The 23,370-nt window shown below is 38.8% G+C and overlaps 1 protein-coding gene across 1 annotated transcript in view; it reads right to left on the bottom strand.

The window, feature by feature from the left end:
* Window positions 1-23,370, bottom strand: part of HMCN1 (hemicentin 1) — a 204,746-nt gene that overhangs the window by 83,632 nt on the left and 97,744 nt on the right. Inside the window, exons 22-38 of the mRNA XM_072867250.1 lie at window positions 22,633-22,807; window positions 20,054-20,181; window positions 17,553-17,825; window positions 16,370-16,465; window positions 15,757-15,951; window positions 14,572-14,702; window positions 13,750-13,897; window positions 13,084-13,210; window positions 11,919-12,073; window positions 9,032-9,310; window positions 8,131-8,412; window positions 6,944-7,052; window positions 6,166-6,335; window positions 5,785-5,939; window positions 4,872-4,995; window positions 3,426-3,527; window positions 1,012-1,188 (exon numbers count right to left, since the gene is read on the bottom strand). Coding sequence (XP_072723351.1) covers window positions 1,012-1,188; window positions 3,426-3,527; window positions 4,872-4,995; window positions 5,785-5,939; window positions 6,166-6,335; window positions 6,944-7,052; window positions 8,131-8,412; window positions 9,032-9,310; window positions 11,919-12,073; window positions 13,084-13,210; window positions 13,750-13,897; window positions 14,572-14,702; window positions 15,757-15,951; window positions 16,370-16,465; window positions 17,553-17,825; window positions 20,054-20,181; window positions 22,633-22,807 — 2,826 coding nt within the window. The remainder of the gene's footprint in view (window positions 1-1,011; window positions 1,189-3,425; window positions 3,528-4,871; window positions 4,996-5,784; window positions 5,940-6,165; window positions 6,336-6,943; window positions 7,053-8,130; window positions 8,413-9,031; window positions 9,311-11,918; window positions 12,074-13,083; window positions 13,211-13,749; window positions 13,898-14,571; window positions 14,703-15,756; window positions 15,952-16,369; window positions 16,466-17,552; window positions 17,826-20,053; window positions 20,182-22,632; window positions 22,808-23,370) is intronic.

Below are 23,370 nucleotides of genomic sequence, written 5' to 3'. Positions count from 1 at the left end.
AGGTTCATGGATAAGTGTTTCAGCTTTCTTTGATGCAATTAGTTCTGGCTGCAACTCTATATATTCTGTTCTGGAAGGGGAAACAATTTTATGTGTCTAAGTCAGAAAGTATTAGTTCCCTAGAAAACTTCAGACATATCCGCTGAAATTCCACCACCCATAAAAAGACACACATATGCTTAGGAGTTATTTTTCATTTTTTTGTTTAACCAGAATAATGACCCTGGCTCTAAGTATTTCCTGGGAATTAATCACTGGGTGGGGTTAATTGCCTTTGACCATGTCTTGAGCCATCAGTTTTTCCCATGATGGTCATTAATTCCATGCAAATGTACTGCCCAGCTCATTATTTGTTAATTAACATTAATAAGAATTACATACTCTGCATGCATCTCAGCTGGGGACACTGTGCCAAATTTGGGCCACAGTTTTGCATGGAAGACTCCCACAGAAAACCAGCTACATGCATACGCATGTATCAAAGATAAGAATATGGATTACAGCCCCGTCCAAAAGCCACTGAAATCAGTGGAAAAGCTCCAATTTGGCTTTTGATCAGGTGTCTCATGTCTGCAAACACCCACACTTCCACTTCATCTTATTAGACTCAGTACATTTTTCTTTAAAAACTCTTGGATTGTGAAAGAGCATTTGATCTGTGTCCTTTCTTTATCTACCGTGAGCTTTAAAGTAATCTACAGCAAGACCCAGCAAGTTGCAAGGCCTTCCAAATTGCTGAAGTGATAATATAAATACCTTTTCCACAAATCTTTTGCCTCTCCTCTGCTCATTCTTCCTAGAATTGACTTCCCCTACCACATTTTCCTAATTCAAAACTATCCTCATGTCGCTGAAAACCAGAAGAGTGAATTTTCTTCCCTCTGACCTGTGCTGTATCTCTTCCAGGATGATGGTGTGATGAGTGATGGTAAGTCCGCTAAGCAGACTTGAAACTTGAAAAGAGCAAAGGTGGTGCATGCAGGTGTTTTTTGTAAGTTTTATAATACTTACCATGAACCTGAAGACTGTAAAACAACTCAGCTGTGCCCGCTGTGTTGACAGCTACACACTTATAAACACCGGTGTCAGAGATCTGAGCACCCTCAATCTGCAGAACCTGCCCTCTGTTCAGAAAAGTGGCGCTTGCAGCACTGGTAAGTGGACGATTGTCTTTGTACCATGTGATAGCTGCATAATGAAAGGAAAGATGGAAAAGTTGCCAAAAATACCCCCATTACAAACAAAGGGATCAAATACTCTTCAAACTTTCCATCTAAGTTTTCAGATACATAACACCAACATTTACAAACCATTATCAATATTAATCATAATTAATAACAATTAAAAGTAACTAGAAAATGAGGAATTCGGTAACATTTGTGCAAAATACTGACTATGCCTACAGAATTCAATAGCAAACTTGACGCTATCATCCATGCACACCATGTATTTATGAAAAAAATGTTCTAAAGTTAAAAAGTTATCACACAAAGCAAACTGATAGAGGATTTACTCATCTCATACCAAGGCCAACAGCAGCTGTTTAAAAATATGCAATAATATGATATATATAATTTTTTCACCTTTTACCCTGAAGTATTGCTACATTAAACTGAACCACCTGGGAAAGCTTATGGAATCAAAATGCAAGCAACCAAATCAAAGTTCAACTGGCAGGCTGAAAAACTGAAAATAAAGCCCAGAAAGCTGGTATTACTCCAAAAGAAAATTTTATGGGAATTTGATAATCAACAAAATCTGAGGACTTTTTTGCATCTCAGCCAAAAGATGGCACCCTCCATCAGCAGAATGTGTAACTAATGTTTTACTGGCATCACTTCACTATTCGGTTAGATGAAACTGCTACTTACTGAACCATTTTCCATAGCACACAAGTTTTCTGTGAAAGACACACATTCAAGAAGTAATCTGGCCTGACTGATGAACAAGACTGCAGGCAAGCTTCTTTTCCAGTGTGATGATGTGCTATCACTTTTCTTAGCTAATGTCATATCTTTGACATTAGTATGTAGCATCACATCATACATAGAAGAGGTGAACAAACTGGTGTTATTGTATAAATTATATGGACACCATCATTTTAATTGTTTGTCCTAAAATAACTGGTAATTTGATAAGCAAAAAGAGTGCAAAATGGATATAAAATCCTTATGTTTTCATAACATTTTACATATACCCCCAATAATTCCAAATTTTGTTTTATACAGGTATAAATGATTCTAGAAAATGAACTTTGCTGAGAATTAATTCTTTTAAAAGCGGAGAAGGTGAACCTGGATGCTCACCTGAAATTTAGTAACACTTTTCTTCTGAAAATGGGACTATCATCAGCACAAGAATAAATTGCTATACTAGGTATAAGATATTAGTTATACACTATTCCCCAAGTTTTGCTGCACAATAATTAATACAGAAAATTATTCTCTTATTAACATGGTATTTTTATATCCCATCAGGGGGTGGGAACAAAAAACACACATTGGAAAAAAGAAGGAAATAAATTTTTATCTACATACCTCAACAACAAGAACAAAAAAAGATTAACTGTAAAAAAAGACCTAATCCAAAAATCCTAGCACTGAAAGAATCCCAGAAATGAAGTAACTAAAATCCAGATTGCTTTAGACCTTTTTCACTTCAGAAACAATTCAAAAGATCTATCAGTCTAAACAGGAGCAAAACTCCTTCAGCTCTCACTTGGGTAAATGTCTATGATTTCTATGGGAAACTTGCCTCAAAAAAAAGGAAAAAAAATTATAATTCCACAAAATGTGAGTAAAATAAAACACAAACAGATATACACAGCCTAGTTTTCAAAGCTTAGAATATAAGGAGAACCCACAAATTCATTAGTATAATTTATCATCAGGGCAAGACACAGAAAGCACTGTACACACAGAGAAATCTACTCATTCTCACAGGCAAAGGGACCAGACCAAACAAAGAGCCTCCTATTAATTTCAATAGACTTTAGATAATGTCCTAGACATGGCCACATTTGACAGGCACACTCAATACAATATTGTTTTAAGTCTGCCCTACGCTATAAGATATTGACCTGACAGGGGAACAGAGTGGATGTGTTTAAGGCTGATTTAGCAAAAGTCTAACAGTATTCTTGTCTATGGACAGGGCATCGCTGTACATGCAAGGGAGTACATTATCCTTGTGTTTTTCATTCATTTAATTAAAAATGGTGGGGATTACTGAATTCCTCAATACTTACTCCACGTCAGTTGATATATTGACATTCCCCATTATACATAGCATTTAATAGTTTCTAGCTAATTTAGAAACCACAGAATTAACTTCACATTCAGAATATCCGTTATTTTCAAAAGGCACATAAAAGTGAAAACCTTTTATCAGATCTGCTTCATGTTCTCAAAGGTGCACATGCATACCTGGTAGAGGGTTCCCAGACACTCTGCATTCAAGATGGATTGGATTATTCACCACCACTGTTTCATTTAACATTTTCCCTGCATCTTCCAGACTGGGTGGTTCTGGGAAAAGACAAAAGCATCAGGTTTTCATTAATTCAGCCACCCAGCTAGCAGAACATCCAATCACAAAGTAATCTGCCCTCTGAGAAACTTTGGGCAATAAATTGCACAAGCTTCAACTAACTGCTGGATGATCGAGGAATTTCTCAAGGAAGTTTATCTTTGAAACAAGAATACACTCTAATTATATAACCTCATTAGTGTTAGTAGGAATAAAACATTATTTATATTACTTTTTATTTTTTCAGGGAAAATGGCACTTAAAATGGACTTATAAGAAATGGGTGCACAACACAGAACAGTAATACTTCTCACGTGGCAAGTTCATCTCACTTGAACTGGTAACGTTAAACTGAATGTTGTACACGGCTTTAACAAAGCAAGAGTTTTTACCTTACTAAAGTCTATAAATTTGCAAAATGACAGAAACACCAGATAATGACACTTTGAACATGAAGACTGAGAACAAAAGAGGTATTTGTGAGCATGGGACTGACACTAAAATTAACTATGATGCAATTATCACAGTGTAAGATGAGTGTAGATTCTCTTTCTAGGTCTCAACCATGGAGACACTGCAATCTCTCTTCATTTCAGTTTAACATTTTCCAGTTACTGGAAATTTGGTTTGACAATGAAAGTCAATATCATCATACTCATCATAAGCATTTTGCCACAGTCCATTCCTGCACCTCCTGTATCCTTTGAGGATTGGGTCACAACAAGAATGCACAATACTTCATGACCACTTCTGAGGCAAATATACATAAATCATGGTGAGAGCATTTATTAAATTCACATGCAAACAACAGCTTCAAGTTTCCCCGATTCCTTTTATACTGTTTTGAGCTGAAAAGTAAAATTCCTTTTAAACAGCCTGAAAAATCCCCTTATAAGACAATGTTTCTTTCTCAGAAAAGTCATTCCCGTAAAATTTCCCCATTGCAAGGTCACAGAATGATGTTATTCCCAGAAGACTTGGATCAAATTAATAATGCCAACAGTGGTACATCATATCTTGATTCAGAAACATAGAGTACCCTTCTGAGCAGTGGGTTAGTGGCAATGCGTTTGGCTTCTTGGGATACCTCTGAACAGAAGAGTTAACTGGAAAGGCACTCACTTCTGTGGCCCTCAGTACCACACGAGAAAGGTTAAATTGCAAGACAGACAGCTTTTGTCCTGACTTCTTACTAATGGAGTGAGACAAAGAAAGAAAACTGAAAGATGGATGTGCAGAGACAACAAAAATGCCAGAGAGCTTAAAAGAGAAGGGAATACAGGTATAAAAAAGCTGCTTTAAAACAGTCACATTTAGCTTCTAACTAAAGGCAGAAACATTACCATGCACATGAAGCCGAACGTGCTGTTGGGCTTCTCCTGCAGCATTTGTTGCCACACAAGTGTATTGGCCAGCATCTTCAAGCAGGGCCTTGACAACTTGCAGAATACGGCCTGAAGACTCCAGCTGTACCAAAACAGAGAGCAGGGAACCACTTTACACAACAATCCCAGGCAGAGCCACTAAGCATAATGGCAAAGCAGACATTTACACTGAATACAGCCAGTCTCATCTTTCTTCTAACCTGAGGCTAATATTCATGCAAGAGGTGTCTTGGTAGTTCAGAGACTTCAGTGTTCCTGGAACATCAGGATTATTAGCTGTACAGCTGTGAGGAGACCTAGATTGCAGAGGGGCAGGCAAGCAAGGTGAAGAGGAGGCTGCAGGCAGAGAGAGCTGCCGCTGGCAAGATGTCAAAAACTGCTCCAGCCTAAAGTAAATCAAAGCCATTACAAGTGCGTGACCCCCTGGAGCATGCAAGCACTGGGAAAGGCTATTCATTGAAAGTCAGAATCTCACAATGAGAAGGGAACATATAGGTAGGTGCTGCAATGGCAGTGCTTACAGAAAAACTCATCTAAATCCCGCCTCAGTGATAAGTGGGTAAAGCCACCTCATAACTAGCAGACAACCATACCTTGAAGGTTAAAGTACAACTGAAAGGAGCCAGATCCTGAATGTACAGTCATGGACTCTTCCGCTATGGAAGTGTCTAATGGGATTCAGTCTACTAAATACTGCTATTCAATCTGAGATACCATCCTATTCAGCTAAAAAGCCCATCACTCTCCAGGATGGATCTTTAGCATCTTTATATCACAGCATGAGGGAAGCAAAAGGAAAAGAAGCACTAACATGTATAACTTATTGTAACTATCTTTTATCATTTGGATCCCATAAGAGAGTAGTGCTTACTCTTATATTTCCTCTGGCTGTGTTTACTGGTTGACCATCTTTTAACCAAGTTATGGAAGGGCTGGGAATGCCATTGGCTATGCACTGCAGCATCACAGGCTTGTATATCACAACAGCTCTCTCGGAAGTCCCAGCTGATTTGATGGCTGGAGGAACTGCAAGAAGCACCAGAAACAAAAATGAAGCATCATTTGAACATATACACTTAAATATATAGAAGCAATATCCCACAGGTAAGAGCAGCTCTACTTCTATGTCATCTACTCTCACCTCCAATTTTTCAACCCGCTAATACAAATAAACATTTACAAAAAATTTTAGCACCTTCTTGCCAGCAATTTAAAATAAAGGCAGTCTGCTGCTTTCCCTTGAGTAACTTACCATGCACAGTAACATCAAATTCCCTTTCATGTTCTCCTGCCTTATTTGCAGCCATACATTTATAGCGGCCAGTATCTGACACTTGAGCTCGAGAGATGAGAAGTTTTTGTCCATTTAATAAGATCTTATGTCCAGCTCCCTCTTCAACTGGTTGACCATCTTTCAACCACCTACCAAAAAGAAAGTACAATCTCAGATCTCTATAAAAGTAAGATCAACAACACTCCTAAAATATGCACAATTCTACTAAACAGAATGTCTTGGTAACTCTCTTTGCATTTCTAGGAAGGTTTGAATATGCCAAGTACTATTCTGCTTTTCTGAGTGCCACAGACTGAAATGGTTTATCAGGAGAAGGGAGTATAGGGGAACAGGCACTAAAGAAGTCAGAAAGGTGACAGCTGGGAAGCAGTAGTGAAAGCAGATGCCACCAACAGAGGCAGACAGAAATCTACAACGCAAAACCGGTCACTGGTGGCAGATGAAAAGTGTACAGTTGCATTAGCAAGGGAATGAGAGTTTTCTCAGCTTTTGTTATCTATCCTAATTTCCAGGACATGCATATTGGCACAACATACCAAACTACTTTAAAACAAAGTTTAAAGTAGTTTAAACTGATCCTGCCATGCGTGTGTCTGATGCTGTCTTCAGTGGAGCCAGGAGTTTGTACTCCACACATTAACTGTCACTAAATAACATTGGCAGTTCATAAACACTACCTCCAAGCTCACCCAATCAACCAGATTTTTTTTTTCCTATGTCATACCAATCCCCTTACATGATAGTTGGTGAGGGTGTCCCTGTTGCAGAACAATCCAACTCCAAAGGGCTATGGAGAATCACAATGTAGTCCAAGAGCTCATCCCCACCTTCCACAAATGGCGGGACTGTAAGAGAAAAATCCATCACAGAAACATTTAAGCATTAGAAATGTCATAAAAGTCTATCTCAAATAGTAATGTTAAAAAAAAAAAATCTTGACATCTATCTCACTTTGGGACATGTACAGATTTGCAGTTCATCACTGTTCCTTTTTGAAGAGAAACATCTACCCAATGATATTTTGTGTCTTCAAATTACTCTTCTCATTCTTTTTTATTGTTTCTTGTTTGTTTGTTTTTTTCCAGATTCTATCTGAACAAACTTGTGAATGGGGTGTGTGTGCAGGGAGGACTTTTACCACCCTCTGTCAGCAGAAGGCGAAAACAAAGGTGCAGAGGACCCTCTTCCAGCTCCTCTTCACCCTGTCTCATTCCCTCACAGGAGTGGCTGGACTGGGGAGGAAGCACTGCCATATAGCTCCTCCCAGCTTCTTCACTGACTAGCAAGACCAGTGAGATATAACTGCAGCAGCATAATGGATGCTCTACATCTGCATGCAATAGTATGCAACTATTGAACTGCCTTCAAGAGGGCAGTTCAAAGCCTAAAAATCAAGCCTTTAAAGTTCTTAAATAAACCCTTCCACGTCAGGAGAATGTGATTAACATTTGTATAATTCATTTGCCTAGAAACATTCAGAAGGGACTGCTGAGATTCAGACTGTGGTAAAGGACTCAATGGAAAAAGAAGAAAAAAATCTTCATGAAAGGTTCAAAATTTGCACAACACAGCTCAAATTCGGAGAAAGGTGTTCTTCCCCCAGAGGCAACTACTCAGTGATATTTTTTAATGGATTCCTTTCACATCTATGATTTTCTTCCAGAAAAGCAAGTTAGCAGAATTTTAAAGGTTCGCAAGGATAATATTTACCTACCACATGCACAAAAACTCTTCAAGAACTAACCTGAGAGAGTCTTCAAGCTGTCCCATAAACCTGGACAGAAAAATTGTGCAGTGCCCAGGTTTAACCAAGTATGCAACTTGACTAAACAATGTTTCATATAACGATACTAACAAAAATAAAAGCATGTTTTATTAGATTTATAGAAATCTGATAAATCAGTAGTTCTGTTGCTCACACACCTAAGACTTCAACTTCATATCTGATTTCTTGTTCTCCAGCTATGCTTGTGGCCACACACAAATACTGGCCCCGATGAGCCTCAACAGCATTCAGAATCTCCAGCTTCTTCCCACCAGATACAACACGGAGGTTGTCACTTGATTTCACAGGCACACCATCTTTTAACCAGGTAAGGAGAGGCGGAGGGTTGCCAGCAGCTTTACACTCTAGCGTCAGTGAATTGCCAGCAACCACCTGCCTGTTCTGGGCTGTGTCAGCATCGCCCTCAATTACTGGAGGAACTGTAGAGAAAGGAAACAATATATTGCAAGTGATTAATTCTGTAGCCAGAAAATGTATTAAGAGCAAATGGGTTAGTTCTTCTCCACTCACTTTGGCTCTATATGCCATTATGTCACGCACAATTTCACGTGAGAATTTGCTGCTGGGGCAAGCCAAGACAAAGGGGAAACAGAGAAGTCAAACGATGTAGTTTAATATTGACCAGTTGTATAAAATAGAGGATCTGCAGGGCTTTGAGCCGGAAGAACCAAATCTGGAGGTCTTAAAACGGTACGCGAAAGATCCCACCCAGAGCAGGTATTTCAGATAAGTGTTGTTCAGCATGCACATGCGAGAAAGAGAAAAGATACATGGAGAAAAAATAGTTTTGATACTTCACTAAAGCATGGTATCAAGGCCCCTAAAGTCAAGATTTTTTTGAGAGTCACATAAAGCACAGGGTGTAAAGCTCCCTCTACATAGTCCTGCTAATACAGGCCAGTCTTTAAACGCAACAATGGACTGCTGTTCACCCTTGACAGGCCTGCAAAGGCTGCTGACGTTATGAAGTCAGAAAAGCTTTCAAAACCTATTTCCTGTAACACAGCAAATAACCAAGTTCTACAAGCTCTTGCTTACCATAGACATCCACATCATATATTTTTTCAGCAGCTCCAGCAGCATTGGTCACGTGGCAAGTGTACTTTGCAGAATCTGATACTTGGGCATGAGGTATCTGCAGGAATTGCCCTCTATCCACATACAGAGCTCGGGGGCTGGAAATAATTGGGCGTCCATCTTTGTACCATGTAATGGTAGGAACAGGGATTCCCTTGGTTTCGCATTCCAAATTTATAAGATTGTTAAGAAGCGCCGCCACCTCTGTGGTAATATTCCCTCCTTTAATACTAGGAGGGACTATTTCAAAAGACAAAACAACAGTATTAAAGCCTTAGTATACAAGTCTGTGTAGATTTAAACAGATTAAACATTAGAATGCTGTAAGAATAGGAGATTTTAGCTTAATCAGACTTCCAACCCTTCCTGGCATTTTTGTTTGGTTTTTTCCCCCAGCAGAGTTATACCTGTACAATTCTCTGGGGTATGCTGAGAGGTGAAAGCACGAAGAGAACACAACATAAATGGAATCTAACATCAAAGGGCCACCATATACTAAAGAAACAAGTGCCACAGCAAGGGCCACTGCAAAGCATTGCTGCCCTACTAGAGGTACCTGGAAACATTTTACCTTCTAGGCTCCAACATGTGGTAAGTTAGGACAGCTGGGCCTCCATGCATCCTGCAATGCATTTGGGCATGGCTCTGCCTCTTCCCTGTCTCTGAGTGGGAAAGAGCAATCCCTGTGTACCTTGGGAGGTGCATGCTCCAAACAAGGAACAGCAACCCGCTATTTAAAATACCAAATACATCCAAGAGCCTCTATGACTGGAGTGGGAACTGCTCAGAACTCAAAACTTCTGAAGATGAAGTCACTTACTTTGAGACTAAATATGAGCTTAACAGTCTAGCTTTATGCTCCTATTTTTGAAAGTTTTGGCCCATAGTCATTTCCCTTGCTCGCTAGGCAGCAGTACTCAGATTTTTCTAGCAAACAAGCTCTGGTGTAAATCAGCCAATATAAAGAGTTCGTAAATCTCTGTAGAAGTAATAAAAACACAGTGCAATTGGCAACAACTAAATTCATGATTGCTGAAAGCACCAGACACATCTGGCAGACACATTAACCCCTCTGCTGCCAAACATGCTCAGTATATCCTAGACTTCCACTGACTTCCATAGTGTTCATTTAAAATACCACTGCAGAAATGTAAAGCAAAGTGTCGGAATGGATCTACACCTATGAGATGGGTCTTGTAGATTATCAAACTGTGATGAAATATTTTCCTAATTAAATAATTTGTGTGCAAAATTTCACAAACCTATAAAATACGCTGAAACACACCCAGTTCAAAGGCAAATGCATTTCTCTATCAGCAAATGCCTTCATCCACAGAGATAGGGAATGGTTTTAGCATGGTGTTTTGGAAAAATATCAAAGCCAAAAGTAGGGCTAAACAGCTAAAACGAAGTAAGAACTAGCAAGAATTAGCATCTAGGTTCCTTACTTACTCCATGGGCTTCCGTTTGTCCAGCCAGGATTAATGAGAAATTTAAAAGTAAAGAGATATTCCATTCTATTATCACAAATTCACCTCTCTCTTCTGAAGAACCTCAAGTAAGGCCTACTCATCTGCAAGGATTTTATTTGTGTGGGGTTTTTCTTTCCTCTAATCTCACAACAGCCACAATCACCTGCAAGTCCTCACAGCATTTTCTTTGTTCCTGATGGAAAAAGACTTCACTATGATTGGTGTACAGGCATATTTCCATGCATGTGGTTGCTCCATGCTTCAGAAACATCCCAGATGAGGGAAATAATGTATTATAACTTCACAGTTATCAGAAGAAGAGACACAGTCTTCAGAAGCAAATCCATAGCAAATGAGGACTCATCAGCTTAAGGGCTCACAGATTCAAATGCCTACACTTCACACTCTGGGCACAAGAGTGTTATCTCACCTATAGATTTCTGCACTTGTTTCCCCCTAACCTCTGCTAGCACTGAGCTTTCTCAGTTTTCAGGTCTGACTGGGCTTTCACACATTCTTTGCCTTCCAAATTGAAAAACTCTTCCTCTTGTCTCCTTTGAAGTCTTCCTTCAAAAGCTACTTCTTCCTTCTTCCATGAATCTTTCCCCTCCTTTTCTCCCAACTGATAATCTAAATTACACTAAACTTATCTAGACTAATCACAGGAATTGTCTGTTCTCCATGTCTTTGCTAAGACTCCACTGCTGGTAAAAACACAAAAGTATACTCAGTGTGCTATAAACATGGTTATCTCATGATAGTATTTCTTCTCTTGTTATAAATGACCTCAATTTATACCAATTTAAGCAAGATGACACACCACACTACCTGAAGATCATCTGGACTATCCTTTTCCAAATACTATTTGGGTCTGATTCTTACTGGTTTTGCACTTTACTTTATACTTTTGCACTGACTTTAACTTATTCCTGGCTGAATTTACACCTAGGACTAGGTTAAAAAAAGACCGTAAGTGTATTAAAATAAAAAAATCTTCTAATTAATTTTCTCCTCCCTAAGACAGATCAAAATAATGAAGCCAATGTGATAATAAAACAATGCAGTTGACACTAATTAATAGCAAAATTTGAGAAGGGCCTTCAAGATTTTTGGCTTTCACCAATTAGAATCTAATAAAAAGCACATAAAAGCCACTTAAAGGCCAAGCTTGCACAGACTACATCCATACTTAGCTTGACACACAAAAATGCTCAAAAATATCACTTTGTCAACAGATGAGTATTAATTTATGTTTATACACAAATTTTGCAAGATCAGAACCTTAATTTATATTTGTCTGAGCATCTCCATTCAACAAAGAAATCTTATGAGTAAAATTAAAGGATCTTGTAGGATCAGGTATTCTATAAACTTACCATGGATGATCAGCCTGACCTCCTTAACTTGTTTGCCAGCAGTATTGGTGGCGCTGCACTGATAACGACCTTTGTCAATCCTTCGAGCACTCTTTATGTGTAGAACTTGATCTTTGTCCAGAAGCTCAACATTGGGATCACCCAAAAACAAAGGCCTGGAACAGAGATTATTTTGCTTCACAGAACTCTGACCCCATCATTATTAACTGACAGTAATAAGAAGGGGTACTTTAGTGGCAGTAATTGTACCATTAAATAGTACGATTTAGCACTAGAGCAACAGCATTTATCTGAAGAGCCACCATAAAGTGACAAACTATTATAATTAACTTTATTCCTGGTTTTTAGAAGAAACCAAAACACAGAAGTACTTTACTCAGGTCGTCCAGGGTGCCAGCATCAGAGCAACAGAGTCCTACTCCTGATGTCAGTTTCTTTTTCTAATTACTTAGGTCACAACAGACCTTTGCTGATAATGAAATGTCTGCATTTACTAGATTAAAGTGTCAACAGATCAATAACAAAGAATAAGGAATTGTCACATCAGAATATCTGTGAGTACTAGCCAATGCCTATACTGAACTACATTGTTAAACACCAACACTGTTTAAAAACACAGACCATTTTGTTTTTCAGCCAATATTTAAGCCACCAAGAATTCTCTTGGTATGCTACCCTGGAAGCTGACACAAAGAACTGAAACATGCAGGCTACAAATGTTTTAAAACCTTTAATGTATATATGCAGAACTGCACAAGGCACTAGCTAGAAAAATGTTTGATATGGGTACTGTCTACCAATGAAAAAAATCATGTCAGCAAAACAACTGTATTTTAACTAATGATATGTTTAAAGTAATACAGATACAATAAACTCAAAAAAAAAGGTTACATTTGTCCTGGTTCAAGTATTGTCTGGCTTCAAATACTGTAAATCTGCTCTGCAAGTGCCAGTGTCAGTAATGGGACAGTTCACAAAGAAAAGCAGGATGCTAACTTTTGATTAAAGAACTTACCACCCCACACCACCACAAATTTTATCTGCTGACAATAACTTCACACTAAGTAGTTAAAAGCTGAGCTTGCTGGTACAGTGCATCTTCTTCCTCTACATTCTAAGGGAGGAATAACCTAGACACAAACCACAAAAGCTATAATACACTTACTTGCCGTCTTTGAACCAGTGAATGTCAGGAAAAGGGAAGCCTTCAGCTCTACATTCCAGACTGATTTCCTGGTTGAGGATGACTGCAATTTCACCAAGGGTATCAGCACCTATTATACTTGGTGGAACTTTAGAAAGACAAACATTACAGGAAGAACTGGCATTTAACCAGGAAGGTATGCTATGAAACTAGAAGAAATGCAGTAGTGAATCATGCTGTTCCCTTGAAACAAATTTAGTTTTCACTGCAAAGTGACTCCTGCTAGATCACAACATAATTTCTACCATGACAAGCACTTCCACACTTGTGCTGGTGAATTGTACATAAGATGACTATGTGAGACTTAATGTATGACTACTACGTTAGACTATGTACACCCAAAATACACCCATGTTAGACTACTGTACACCCAAAATACAAAAAGAAGTACCAAAGACCAAAATCTCAAAATGAAAAGCAGCATTTTGTCTGTGTTACTACAAGAATGGCAAAATTTCAGTCTTCAAAAGCCACCATGAAGAGTGCTTCAGCAGCCAATATTTAATGGGCAGTGAGAGGAAGAATTCATTTATAATAAATTGAAATGTAAAGGCTTCTTAAGTATCAACTGTTTTTCAGATCCCCATCTTAAAAAAAAAAACCAACCACCAAAACCACGGAACTAACCTAGTATATCTAGGTTAAACAGCTTCTCAGAACTTCCTGCTACGTTTATGGCTTTGCATGAATACTGTCCAGCATCATCAGTAGCAGCTTTAAGGAGCTTCAGTATCTTCCCATTGTGCAAAATCTGGAGAGTACTGCTTTCCACAACCTTAAAAGAACCCGAGACATTAGCCTTACATGATCCAAGTTACATCAGCCAAATATCACACTTGGATTTTTAAAGGAAAATGGTAGTTTTAGTCTAAGGATAATCTGTTTCCCCTTTCAGTTACAGCACTAATCTCCTCAACTTCCACGATCTATTCAATATGACGTGTAGCTCAACATGCAATAGAGTGGGAAAACCAAAGAAATTCTTCGTCCATCAGTAATGGTCAGTCACAAAGGTGCATAAAGGGGTCTCGCCTCATCTTAAACTATCACTTAGCAGCTACAACTAGAAGTATAGGACTCAAGGATAATCCTGAGGAATTCAAATCACCTCCAAGAGTTCTTATTTCTCCACCTACAGAATGAAGAAAATACCGTTATTTGTCCCCTCTGCAAGGACTCTGGCATCTACAATACTGGGAGATTGTTAAAGCTAATTCCTACGGGAATCTTGAAAATAAAAAGTTTACTTTTGACTTACTGAACATCTGAATTAATGGATTAGCCATATTTAGTTGGCTTTCTGTGTGGGTGTTCTTAGTGCAGTTTAAATTTAGGTAGAAGCATGTACATGTATTTACTTTAAATGAGTTCTCATACCAAGCACTCAAAAGTCAACACAAAACTGACTGATGATGGCTATGTTATTTAAATTAGGTTAATCATACATACCTGGATATCTTCTTTATACCAGGAGATGATTGGGAAGGGGTTACCAGATACTTCACAGAAGAGACTTACAGGGTGATGAACAACTACAGATGTATTTGTCACCTTTTCTTGATCTCTAATTTCAGGAGGAACTACAAGAAAGCTTCAAGTCATATATTAAGCCTTCTATTGCAGTGATTTTCCACTTCCTCCTTCCCCTCAATTCAAGGACCACTGTAATCTAAACTTCTCAGACCCTTTTCATTCCCTCCCCAACGTTTCCATTTGCCTTTTGGCTCTGGATATATCTCCCTGTGTCCTTTCTTCTCTTTCTCAAAAAACAGAGTCTTCTCTTGCCCAGTAACATCCTCCCAGGGAAATTCACTCAAACACAATCACCATCAACATTTTAAGAGAATAATCTTAAAATTTAATCTTAAATTTAATCTTAATCTTAAAATCCCATGTTATTTGCTTAGCATACAAAGACAGCAGATTCCAGAGAGTCATCCTTCCTCTTCAGTGCTCCAGTCATCCCCAAGAACATCTGCCTATCATTTGTCCCACTACGAATTCAAAAAGAATTGCCTTATGTGGTGGATTAGAAAGTTCAAACCCTATTGATGACCCCTGCTCACACAACATGGAATTCCTCTTTTCTCAGAATAAAGGTATAATCCTGCTCAGGCATCATAACTAACTATCACGGGAAGTGAACAAGGCTGGAATAAAAATACTCTGTAAGAAGCAAAATATCTCAAGGCCACTTGTAGAGTTTCTATTTTCCAATTAGGATTCTGGAAGAAGAATATCAGGAGCAAATATTCTCCTATTCTGTGTCCATTCCGATAAATAACTTTTCTCATATTTATATTTGAAATGCGGATCTATCACCCAATCTTTAATTTCTACAGTACAAAAGTCTTCATTTGTTATTTGCATTAAAGTTTTCAAGTGTAACTAGAGCCCTCTACAAATGAGATGCACCTAGCTCTCTGAGCAAAACAAAGTGGTTTGTGCATAAAGTCACAGAGAACAGAAACAACAGCAAAAATATAGAGAGTATCAGAATAATAGAAATGCAAGTATTCAGATTAGATTTTATAATTCAACTGCACATGGGCAGATTTGGGGCATGCAATTTTCAACAATAAAAGAGAAGATGTTCTCAGAAACAGTTCCCCAATAGTTGTATTTATTATTTACCATAAACTTTCAGGTTATATTTTCTTTCTGTGCTTCCAGCTTCATTGGTTGCCACACAGATATACTCTCCATTATCAGAAGGTGTAACAGAAGCTATGATCAGCAGTGTCCCATCATCCAGAATTGAAATCCCTGGTTCACTGCCTGTCACCTCTCTTCCATTACGCAGCCATTTGATGACAGGCTTTGGAATACCTAACAAGAAAAAGGTGAAACTTCAACAAATGGTTCACTCAGCTCAGAACAGGAAAGATTCAAACAATTCCCACTGCTTGCTGGAAGTCTTACTGGCAAGGACAATGCACAGGGAGGCCATGAGCTTTCAAACTCAGAGGAAGCCCTGACTGTTACAGTATGATTTTAACATTAAAAATCTTAGTCCTAAACATTATAATATGCTTGTTGGCTAGCAATGACTTTTCACAGAACTTCCGCACACGGTGGTTATCTAAATCACTGTTAGTTTGAATTTTTCCACATAAAGTATACATGGAAAATACTGTGCAGATTGTACATTTTTACCATGACAAGAGGTACACAGAAACTTAGTAATTTTCAATGGTCTACAGAAAAGTATACTTTTGTCACTGAAGGTGGTAACAATGATACACACCTTTTGCTGGGCATGGGAATGCAATGCGTTGATTTGCCACTCTTTCTTGAAAGGGACTATCGTATGGAGGGTCCAGATCATCGATAGTAGGAGACTCTGAAAGAAAATTACACCCCAAAAAAATTCTTGACCTCTGCTCCCAAACATGAAAATACAGTCTGGCAATACGTAACACTTCTAAGTGTGTCTCCTTCACACAAGGTCAGATTCCAATAACACCCTTTACACATTGATGAAGTGTACTATACAAGCAGTCTTGATTTCAGTGGGAATATTTAGGAAGTAAGCAGTACAAAGAGGCTTTCAAATTTGACTGAAACTGGTTCTCTCTAAAACCCACTATATTTGTTTTGAAGGTAGAGACAGTGTTTCTGCAAAATCTGAAAAATACTATTTAAATTGTTTTTTCTCATACCACATATTAGTACTACTTCCATCCTTTGTTCTTGCATCTTATTTTAAACTTGTGTGCAGACTGAGACTATACAAAGAATATTATTTATAACTAAGTAAAGTTATTGGCAGTTCTTTGTTGTTTGTAACAAGCAGTTCTCAGCACCTCTAATCCAAAGGGATCGGAATGTTGTCTTTAGACTATTACAAAGAAGAAATAATTCCTGCTCAGCTTAAGTCAGCCATGCTACATTGATGTATGTCAGCCCATCAAGTGAGGAGTTATACTACATATTTAAATTGGCACATTGACCACTGTTGCCCCATCACCATTTCAATAGCATAGTAACTGATTAAGTGAAGAGCTCAATCTCAGCTCATGCAAAATTCCAATTCCATTTAAAGCTGTGACACCAGGCTTTGAGGTTCAGAGACAGTCTCTGAAAACGTAAGACACTGAAAACAGTCTCTGAAAACGCAAGAACACACAGAAATAATGTTTGAAAAAGAGGTTTCCCATACCAGAATCTGATTTTAATTACCTACTACAAAACCAAATCATAAGTAGCTTAAAGATTTTTTTATTTAAAAAAAAAAAAAAGTATTTGCCTATTCTAATCTTCCTTAGTTAACATCAGAACATAACATCTAAAACAGATTTGGATTTTGCATCATATAACATCATATAACAGCAAAGAGCATTGCTCTCCAAAACATAAACCAGAAAGCACTAGCATGAAATTATACCTAGCCAGCGCAGGAGGCAAGATTACAGCCCTAACATAAATACCTTGAACTTGTACTGTTATCTCCAACGTGTCACTGCCCGCTATGTTACTAGCAATACACTTGTAGATTCCGGCATCAGGAAGCTTGATGTTGCTGATGCTTAGAGCTCCATCCAGGCTGTGGATAAACTCCCCACCATCTATCGGCACAATGCTTCTGCCTTTGAACCAAGTGATTGTTGGGGGAGGGATCCCCTGGGCACTGCAGGGTATGTCAACTCTGTGGCCAGCTTGGACTTTCAAAACTCGAGGCCCACGCTGTATCTTTGGAGGAACTAAGGAAGACAAGTTTAGTCCATAGTAATGTGAAGAAAATAATCATTCTTAAGGCTGAGAGAGTTAGGGTTGTTCAGCCTGGAGAAGAGAAGGCTCCAGGGAGACCTTATTGTGGCCTTTCAGTACTTAAAGGGGACTTAGAAGAAAGATGGGGACAGACTTCTGAATAGGGCCTGTAGCAATAGGACAAGGGCTAACAATTTTAAACTAAAGGAGGGTAGACTGAGACTAGATATAAGAAAGAAATTTTTTACAATGATGGTGATGAAACACTGGAACAGGTTGCCCAGAGAGATGGTAGATGCCCCATCCCTGGAAGCATTCAAGGTCAGGTTGGACGGGGCTCTCAGCAGCCTGATCTAGTTGAAGATGTCCCTGCTCATTGCAGGGGGGTTGAACTTGTTGACCTTTAAAGGTCCCTTCCAACCCAAACTATTCTATGATTAAATGCAATTCTTTTCTGTTTTTGTCATTTTAGAAAATTTCCTTCTTTATTCACTGAAACCACATTCCCTCAGGTGACTAAGAAAGCAGACCTGCATGTTCTCTGCTTTGGATAGGATGTATGATACCCTACTGCTTAACTTATTTGAAGAAGCTACATTTCAAATTCTACTGCATGACTTCCACATGAGTAGCGTAATATTATTATACCGAGCACGTTTGAAGAGCTATGGGTACTGGCTCTTCAGAACACAAAATAGTTCAAAAGCTTTTATGATAAAGTTAATTACATTTTCCTTTTGACATTTTAATTTCCTTCCCCTAATCCCTGATCTTTGTATGCTTCTAAACACAAGTTCAGACAAGGACATAAAATATGACTGGAAGAGATTTTGCTGTTCCTAAAGAATAATATAAATCCAACATAACTTTTCTGCCACAATGTTTTTCTTTCCAAGGATCGTTGACAATAAAAAGACTTATGAAGAACGTCTGAAGCAATAACAAGTGCCATTTTTCCAGACTCCCTGTTAATGTACAATTACAGATAAACAAAGATGTACACTGATATCAGACTTCTCTATACACAGAACCAGACAGTAGTCTGTTATAGGCATTGTAATTGAATTAGTGTAGTCTGAACATTTCAGAGCTGCTGGGGGCAGGAGTTCCAATCTGGTACCTTTGTGGTATGTGGTCCACTTCAAAGACGTGTGCTGGCAATGGGCATTGGCAGCAACACTTCCAAACTCTACATGAACCACAGGAGAACTATCTATACATCCACAATTGCTATTGATCAGCCTCGTCTGGGCTGTGCCAGGCTATGGCTCCTGCACCCACTCTCCTATGTGCTTTAGCGCTGGCAGGAGGTACATGTGCCACAACCTATGTTTGTCTGATACAGGTAAGGAGGAATAAATGAGAGAGCACAGAGCTAACAACACAGTGACATTGTGTAAGTGGTTGAGAGACTGGGGCACCAGTAAGGGGAGAGTAGGAGAGAGACAAAGGAGTGAGAATGTGATGATCTATGGTAAGAAGGAGAGGGAAGGGGACATGGGTCCTAGCTTGAGCAAGAACAACTAGATACCTTCATGGAGGGGGAGGAAGGTGGGCACAAGCACAGGGTGCTGGTTTGAATTGATGAAGTACAGTAAGATGTGTTAAGGTATTAGATCGTGAAGGTGGGTACGGCAGAATGTATATGCATATAGCTGTGCACCAAGACAGGAGCAGCTGCCTATCCACAGGTGGCACAGCTGCACACTGCCTTCACTACCACCTGAGCAGGTGGGCAAGCAAACTTTGACATTCACTACCAAAAGAGTTTGGATATGTAATTCCCATCAAGTTGGTGGGAAGTTGACACCTGTAAGCCTCAGCCAACTTTGCTATTCTCAGCCACTGTTTGCAAACTTACTGCTGAGAAACCTCTTGCACAGAGAACATCCAGGTGCATTAGAACAAGTTTTCAGTTCTTAAAATCCCTCTGGCCAACTTAAAAAGAGTCAAATGTCATATTGTGCTATAATTCTTTCATGAGTCTAAGGAACATTAAAGCAAGGGGGCGTGTGTATATATATATGTATATGTGTGTGTGTATATAAAATATTTCCTTTCCACATAATCAATAACAACTTGCATATGAAGATAATTTGACCTGAAAGAATATAGGTCAATAGTATTTAATGTACCTAAGGAAAAACATGTGAAAAGCTCTGCATGATGGCAAATTCCATGCGGAAACTTGCAGATGATTATCCTTTAAGTTAAAACTTACCATGTACACTTAGCTTCACTGACTGAGTCACATTCCCAGCAATATTTGTGGCTACACAGATATAAATTCCACTGTCTGAAACTTGTGTCTCACTGATCTCCATTGATCCTGAGGGTAGGAAAGTGTGTCTGGAAAAATAAGAAGCAGATACACTGTATAAACATGTATTGAAAGGTGAATGACCTCTACTTACACATTGTTAATGATTGCTATGGGGTAAAATAACACCATTCTACAAGGCACATTGAGCTGTGCCATATTACTAAACCATGACTTACATTTACTCATTTTTCTAACTCTTTACTGAGGCACTACATTCAGAATACACAGCAAATATCTAAAATATAAGATCCAAATTACAAAATTTGGTTCTAGCTACTTACAGGACATATTAAAATCTGTCTTACTTCTAGAAATGAAAAAAAAAAAAAACCCCACACCAAAAAAACCCAAACAAACAAACAAAAAACCCAAAAAACAACAGGTAGAGAAATGGAGCTCTTCAACCTCCTGTCAAAAATTTCTGCTCAGTCCAGGTCAGCGGGGTCAGAAAGTTAAACAACTTTTGATACTACTTCATCCTGGCAAAAAAATGTTACGTTGATTCAAGATGGAAGAGGGGGTTCTGAAGAGTATTCTGATTCCAAACTGACAGTTGTGGTGTTTATAGAAATTGTCATTATTCATCAGTAAACAGTTAACTACATAGCATTAATTTTTACTACAGTTCCAGTCACAGGCCTGTAACACTACAAGATACATTGGCCAGCTAAGCCAAAATCTTCTTATGTAGAAGTCAGAAGTAATAGAAATAGGGAAAATAAATGAGGAGGGAAGAAAAAGTGACAGCTAAGAACTGACAAGAAGAAATTCAAGTCTAGCACTCAATGTTATATACAGAATTTAGGCAAAGTTAGTTGGTGGGAATTGGTGGTATCATCTGTATTCCCTTCTCTGGCACTATCTAATTAGGACAATGTTATCATATAGGCATAAATGGTGAATTTTGGGATTGCAATGGCCCGAAGAGATGAATGGAAACAAAAGTGAAGTGTATTTCCTCCAGGCCACCCAAATCTGTCTGATATTATGATTCCTCCTCTGCTGCCCATATCTTTCCAAACTTTTTTTTTTTTTAAATAACCCCAAAAGATAGATTGCTGGGGCAACTTATCTTCCATTATTTTGTCCACTAATTACATTTGCTTTCTGATAAAAGTTTCTTCATTTCTGATTTCACTCTTTTTTTGTTTACTGGTCATATTTCTAACATCATCTTTGGGTGGTCTCAAACAATTTTGTTTGGACTAATTCTTTAACTTTTGCTGACATCTGTAAACAATTTTATGGAATGGGCTGAGCTGGACTTCTGCTACTCCGGACAACTTGGATATCTCCACAACAGCCATGAGCAAGTAGCCTAATTTATCAATGTCTCCTGAGCTAAGATGAGAACAAGGGACCAAGAATGAGGATTCAATAGTGCTTGCAACGTGCTCACAGGACACAGCAGAAAATTTCACACAGATTACTAACAAGTCAACTCTCTGTCCATGAGCCTCCTTCACCAAATATGCTGGCCCAGCAGCTATTAGTTGCTGAGGCTGTTGCAGACTCGCTGGAATGGGTGGCTCTGAGGTACAGATTTGGCCACAAGGGAAAGAGGCTTGCCTTCAGGTCTGTATGATTCCTTAATGCAGCTCAGACACTGGCTGACTCCTTCCTCTTGGTTCAGTGAGACACACTAGACAAGGGGCACAGCAATCACTACAGTGTGCATTTGTCCAGCATTACCGTTTCCTGGTTTATGAATACAGCTGTAGCCTTTACCCCTTCTGAGGTATCTTGAAGACTAGAAAGCACAAGCACACCCCGTGACAGCACCCGGCACTTCAACTGAGAACATACAGAGAATAATCACCTGCTCGTTTCCTCTCTTATTTTGTACCATACTAAAATAAGGAATAACTCCAACATGGTGGCCCATGCTGTATACAAGACAGTCCCAACTCTTCATTCTCTAAGGTTGTCAACATTTTTATGAGCATTTAGCTAAGTTTCCACATGTTCAGGAATATCTGGAGAGTTTTTGGATCCAAAATGCAGCAAGCAATGAGCCCTTGTGAGCACTCCCAAACATTTATCATCATCTATATTCTACTGGCAGCCCAGACTTCATATGAATAACAGACAATGCTCCCCTGAGCATAAATATGAAGTGCTTAAGAAAAGAAAAACAGTTTTTAAACATTTATAATCAGGCACAGATTATGTGGGTCTCTGGGCACCACCGCAGTACAAATATAACAGGATGTCTTTTGTCTTGGCCTCCTGAGATTGCGTATAAACACTCACTGGAATGGAAGCTGTACAATGATGCGCGGTCTTAGTATCTGGAAAGGGACATATGCTTAGTTTGGGAAAGAGAGTTTCAAGACTTAGTAAAACAGAGTCCTCATGCTGGACAACTTAATACCTTCTGATTGATCGTGTGGCAATTAGAAATTATATACCCATCCAAAATCTTGAAAGCTTAGATGCAATTTCACTTTTCTTTTGTTTTCATCAAACATTGTTACCTTGGAGAGAATGGAGATATGAGCTGCATTTCTTTGGCCCAGGTAATTATGGGGGGTGGCAAGCTCTTTACTTCACATGGAAGTGTGACATCTTCCCCTGCAATTACTGAGATCTCTATGGGTTTATCGTATGCATTTCCTTGCTGGTCTGCAGGCCTGGATACTCTAGGTTTCACTGTAACATGGAACACATTAAGAAGCTGCAATGAATATACGTATTTGTACAAATGTAACACCATACAATTTTACTTCAGTTTAAACACCTATTTATCAGGTATATAACATTACAATCCTATTTTTAATAACATGTCTGCAATAGACGTAAATCACTGTAATGTGGATGTACAGTGCCTGTACCTCAGACACTGGCTGATGCCTACATGCAGTACCACAAATACCAGCAAGACTGCACTATCTACCCAAAAAGCTGGATAGCCACAGATGCATGTAGTTCATGCATAAACTGAGCTCTGTATTGCATAGGTAGTTTGCAACCAATACCAGAACTATGTTACTCTACAGCACCAATACCTACAAGCCATAAAAGCCTTGCAAAGCAAGCCTACAACTAAATCAATTTTTTTCTAATATTGGGAGATGGTAGGAAGCTTTGGGACCAATGGGATTAGTGGACCTTCATTCTTCTATCAGCAGGGACTTCTATTCCTATACAGGTATTTCCTGTTCACTTCCATAAAAGATGAATTATGATCAGCCGAAGATCCTAGTCCATGAACT

This window comes from Ciconia boyciana, chromosome 7 (assembly GCF_034638445.1).
Source record: "Ciconia boyciana chromosome 7, ASM3463844v1, whole genome shotgun sequence".
Lineage (NCBI taxonomy): Eukaryota > Metazoa > Chordata > Aves > Ciconiiformes > Ciconiidae > Ciconia > Ciconia boyciana.
This window is presented reverse-complemented; position numbering and strand designations above follow the sequence as displayed.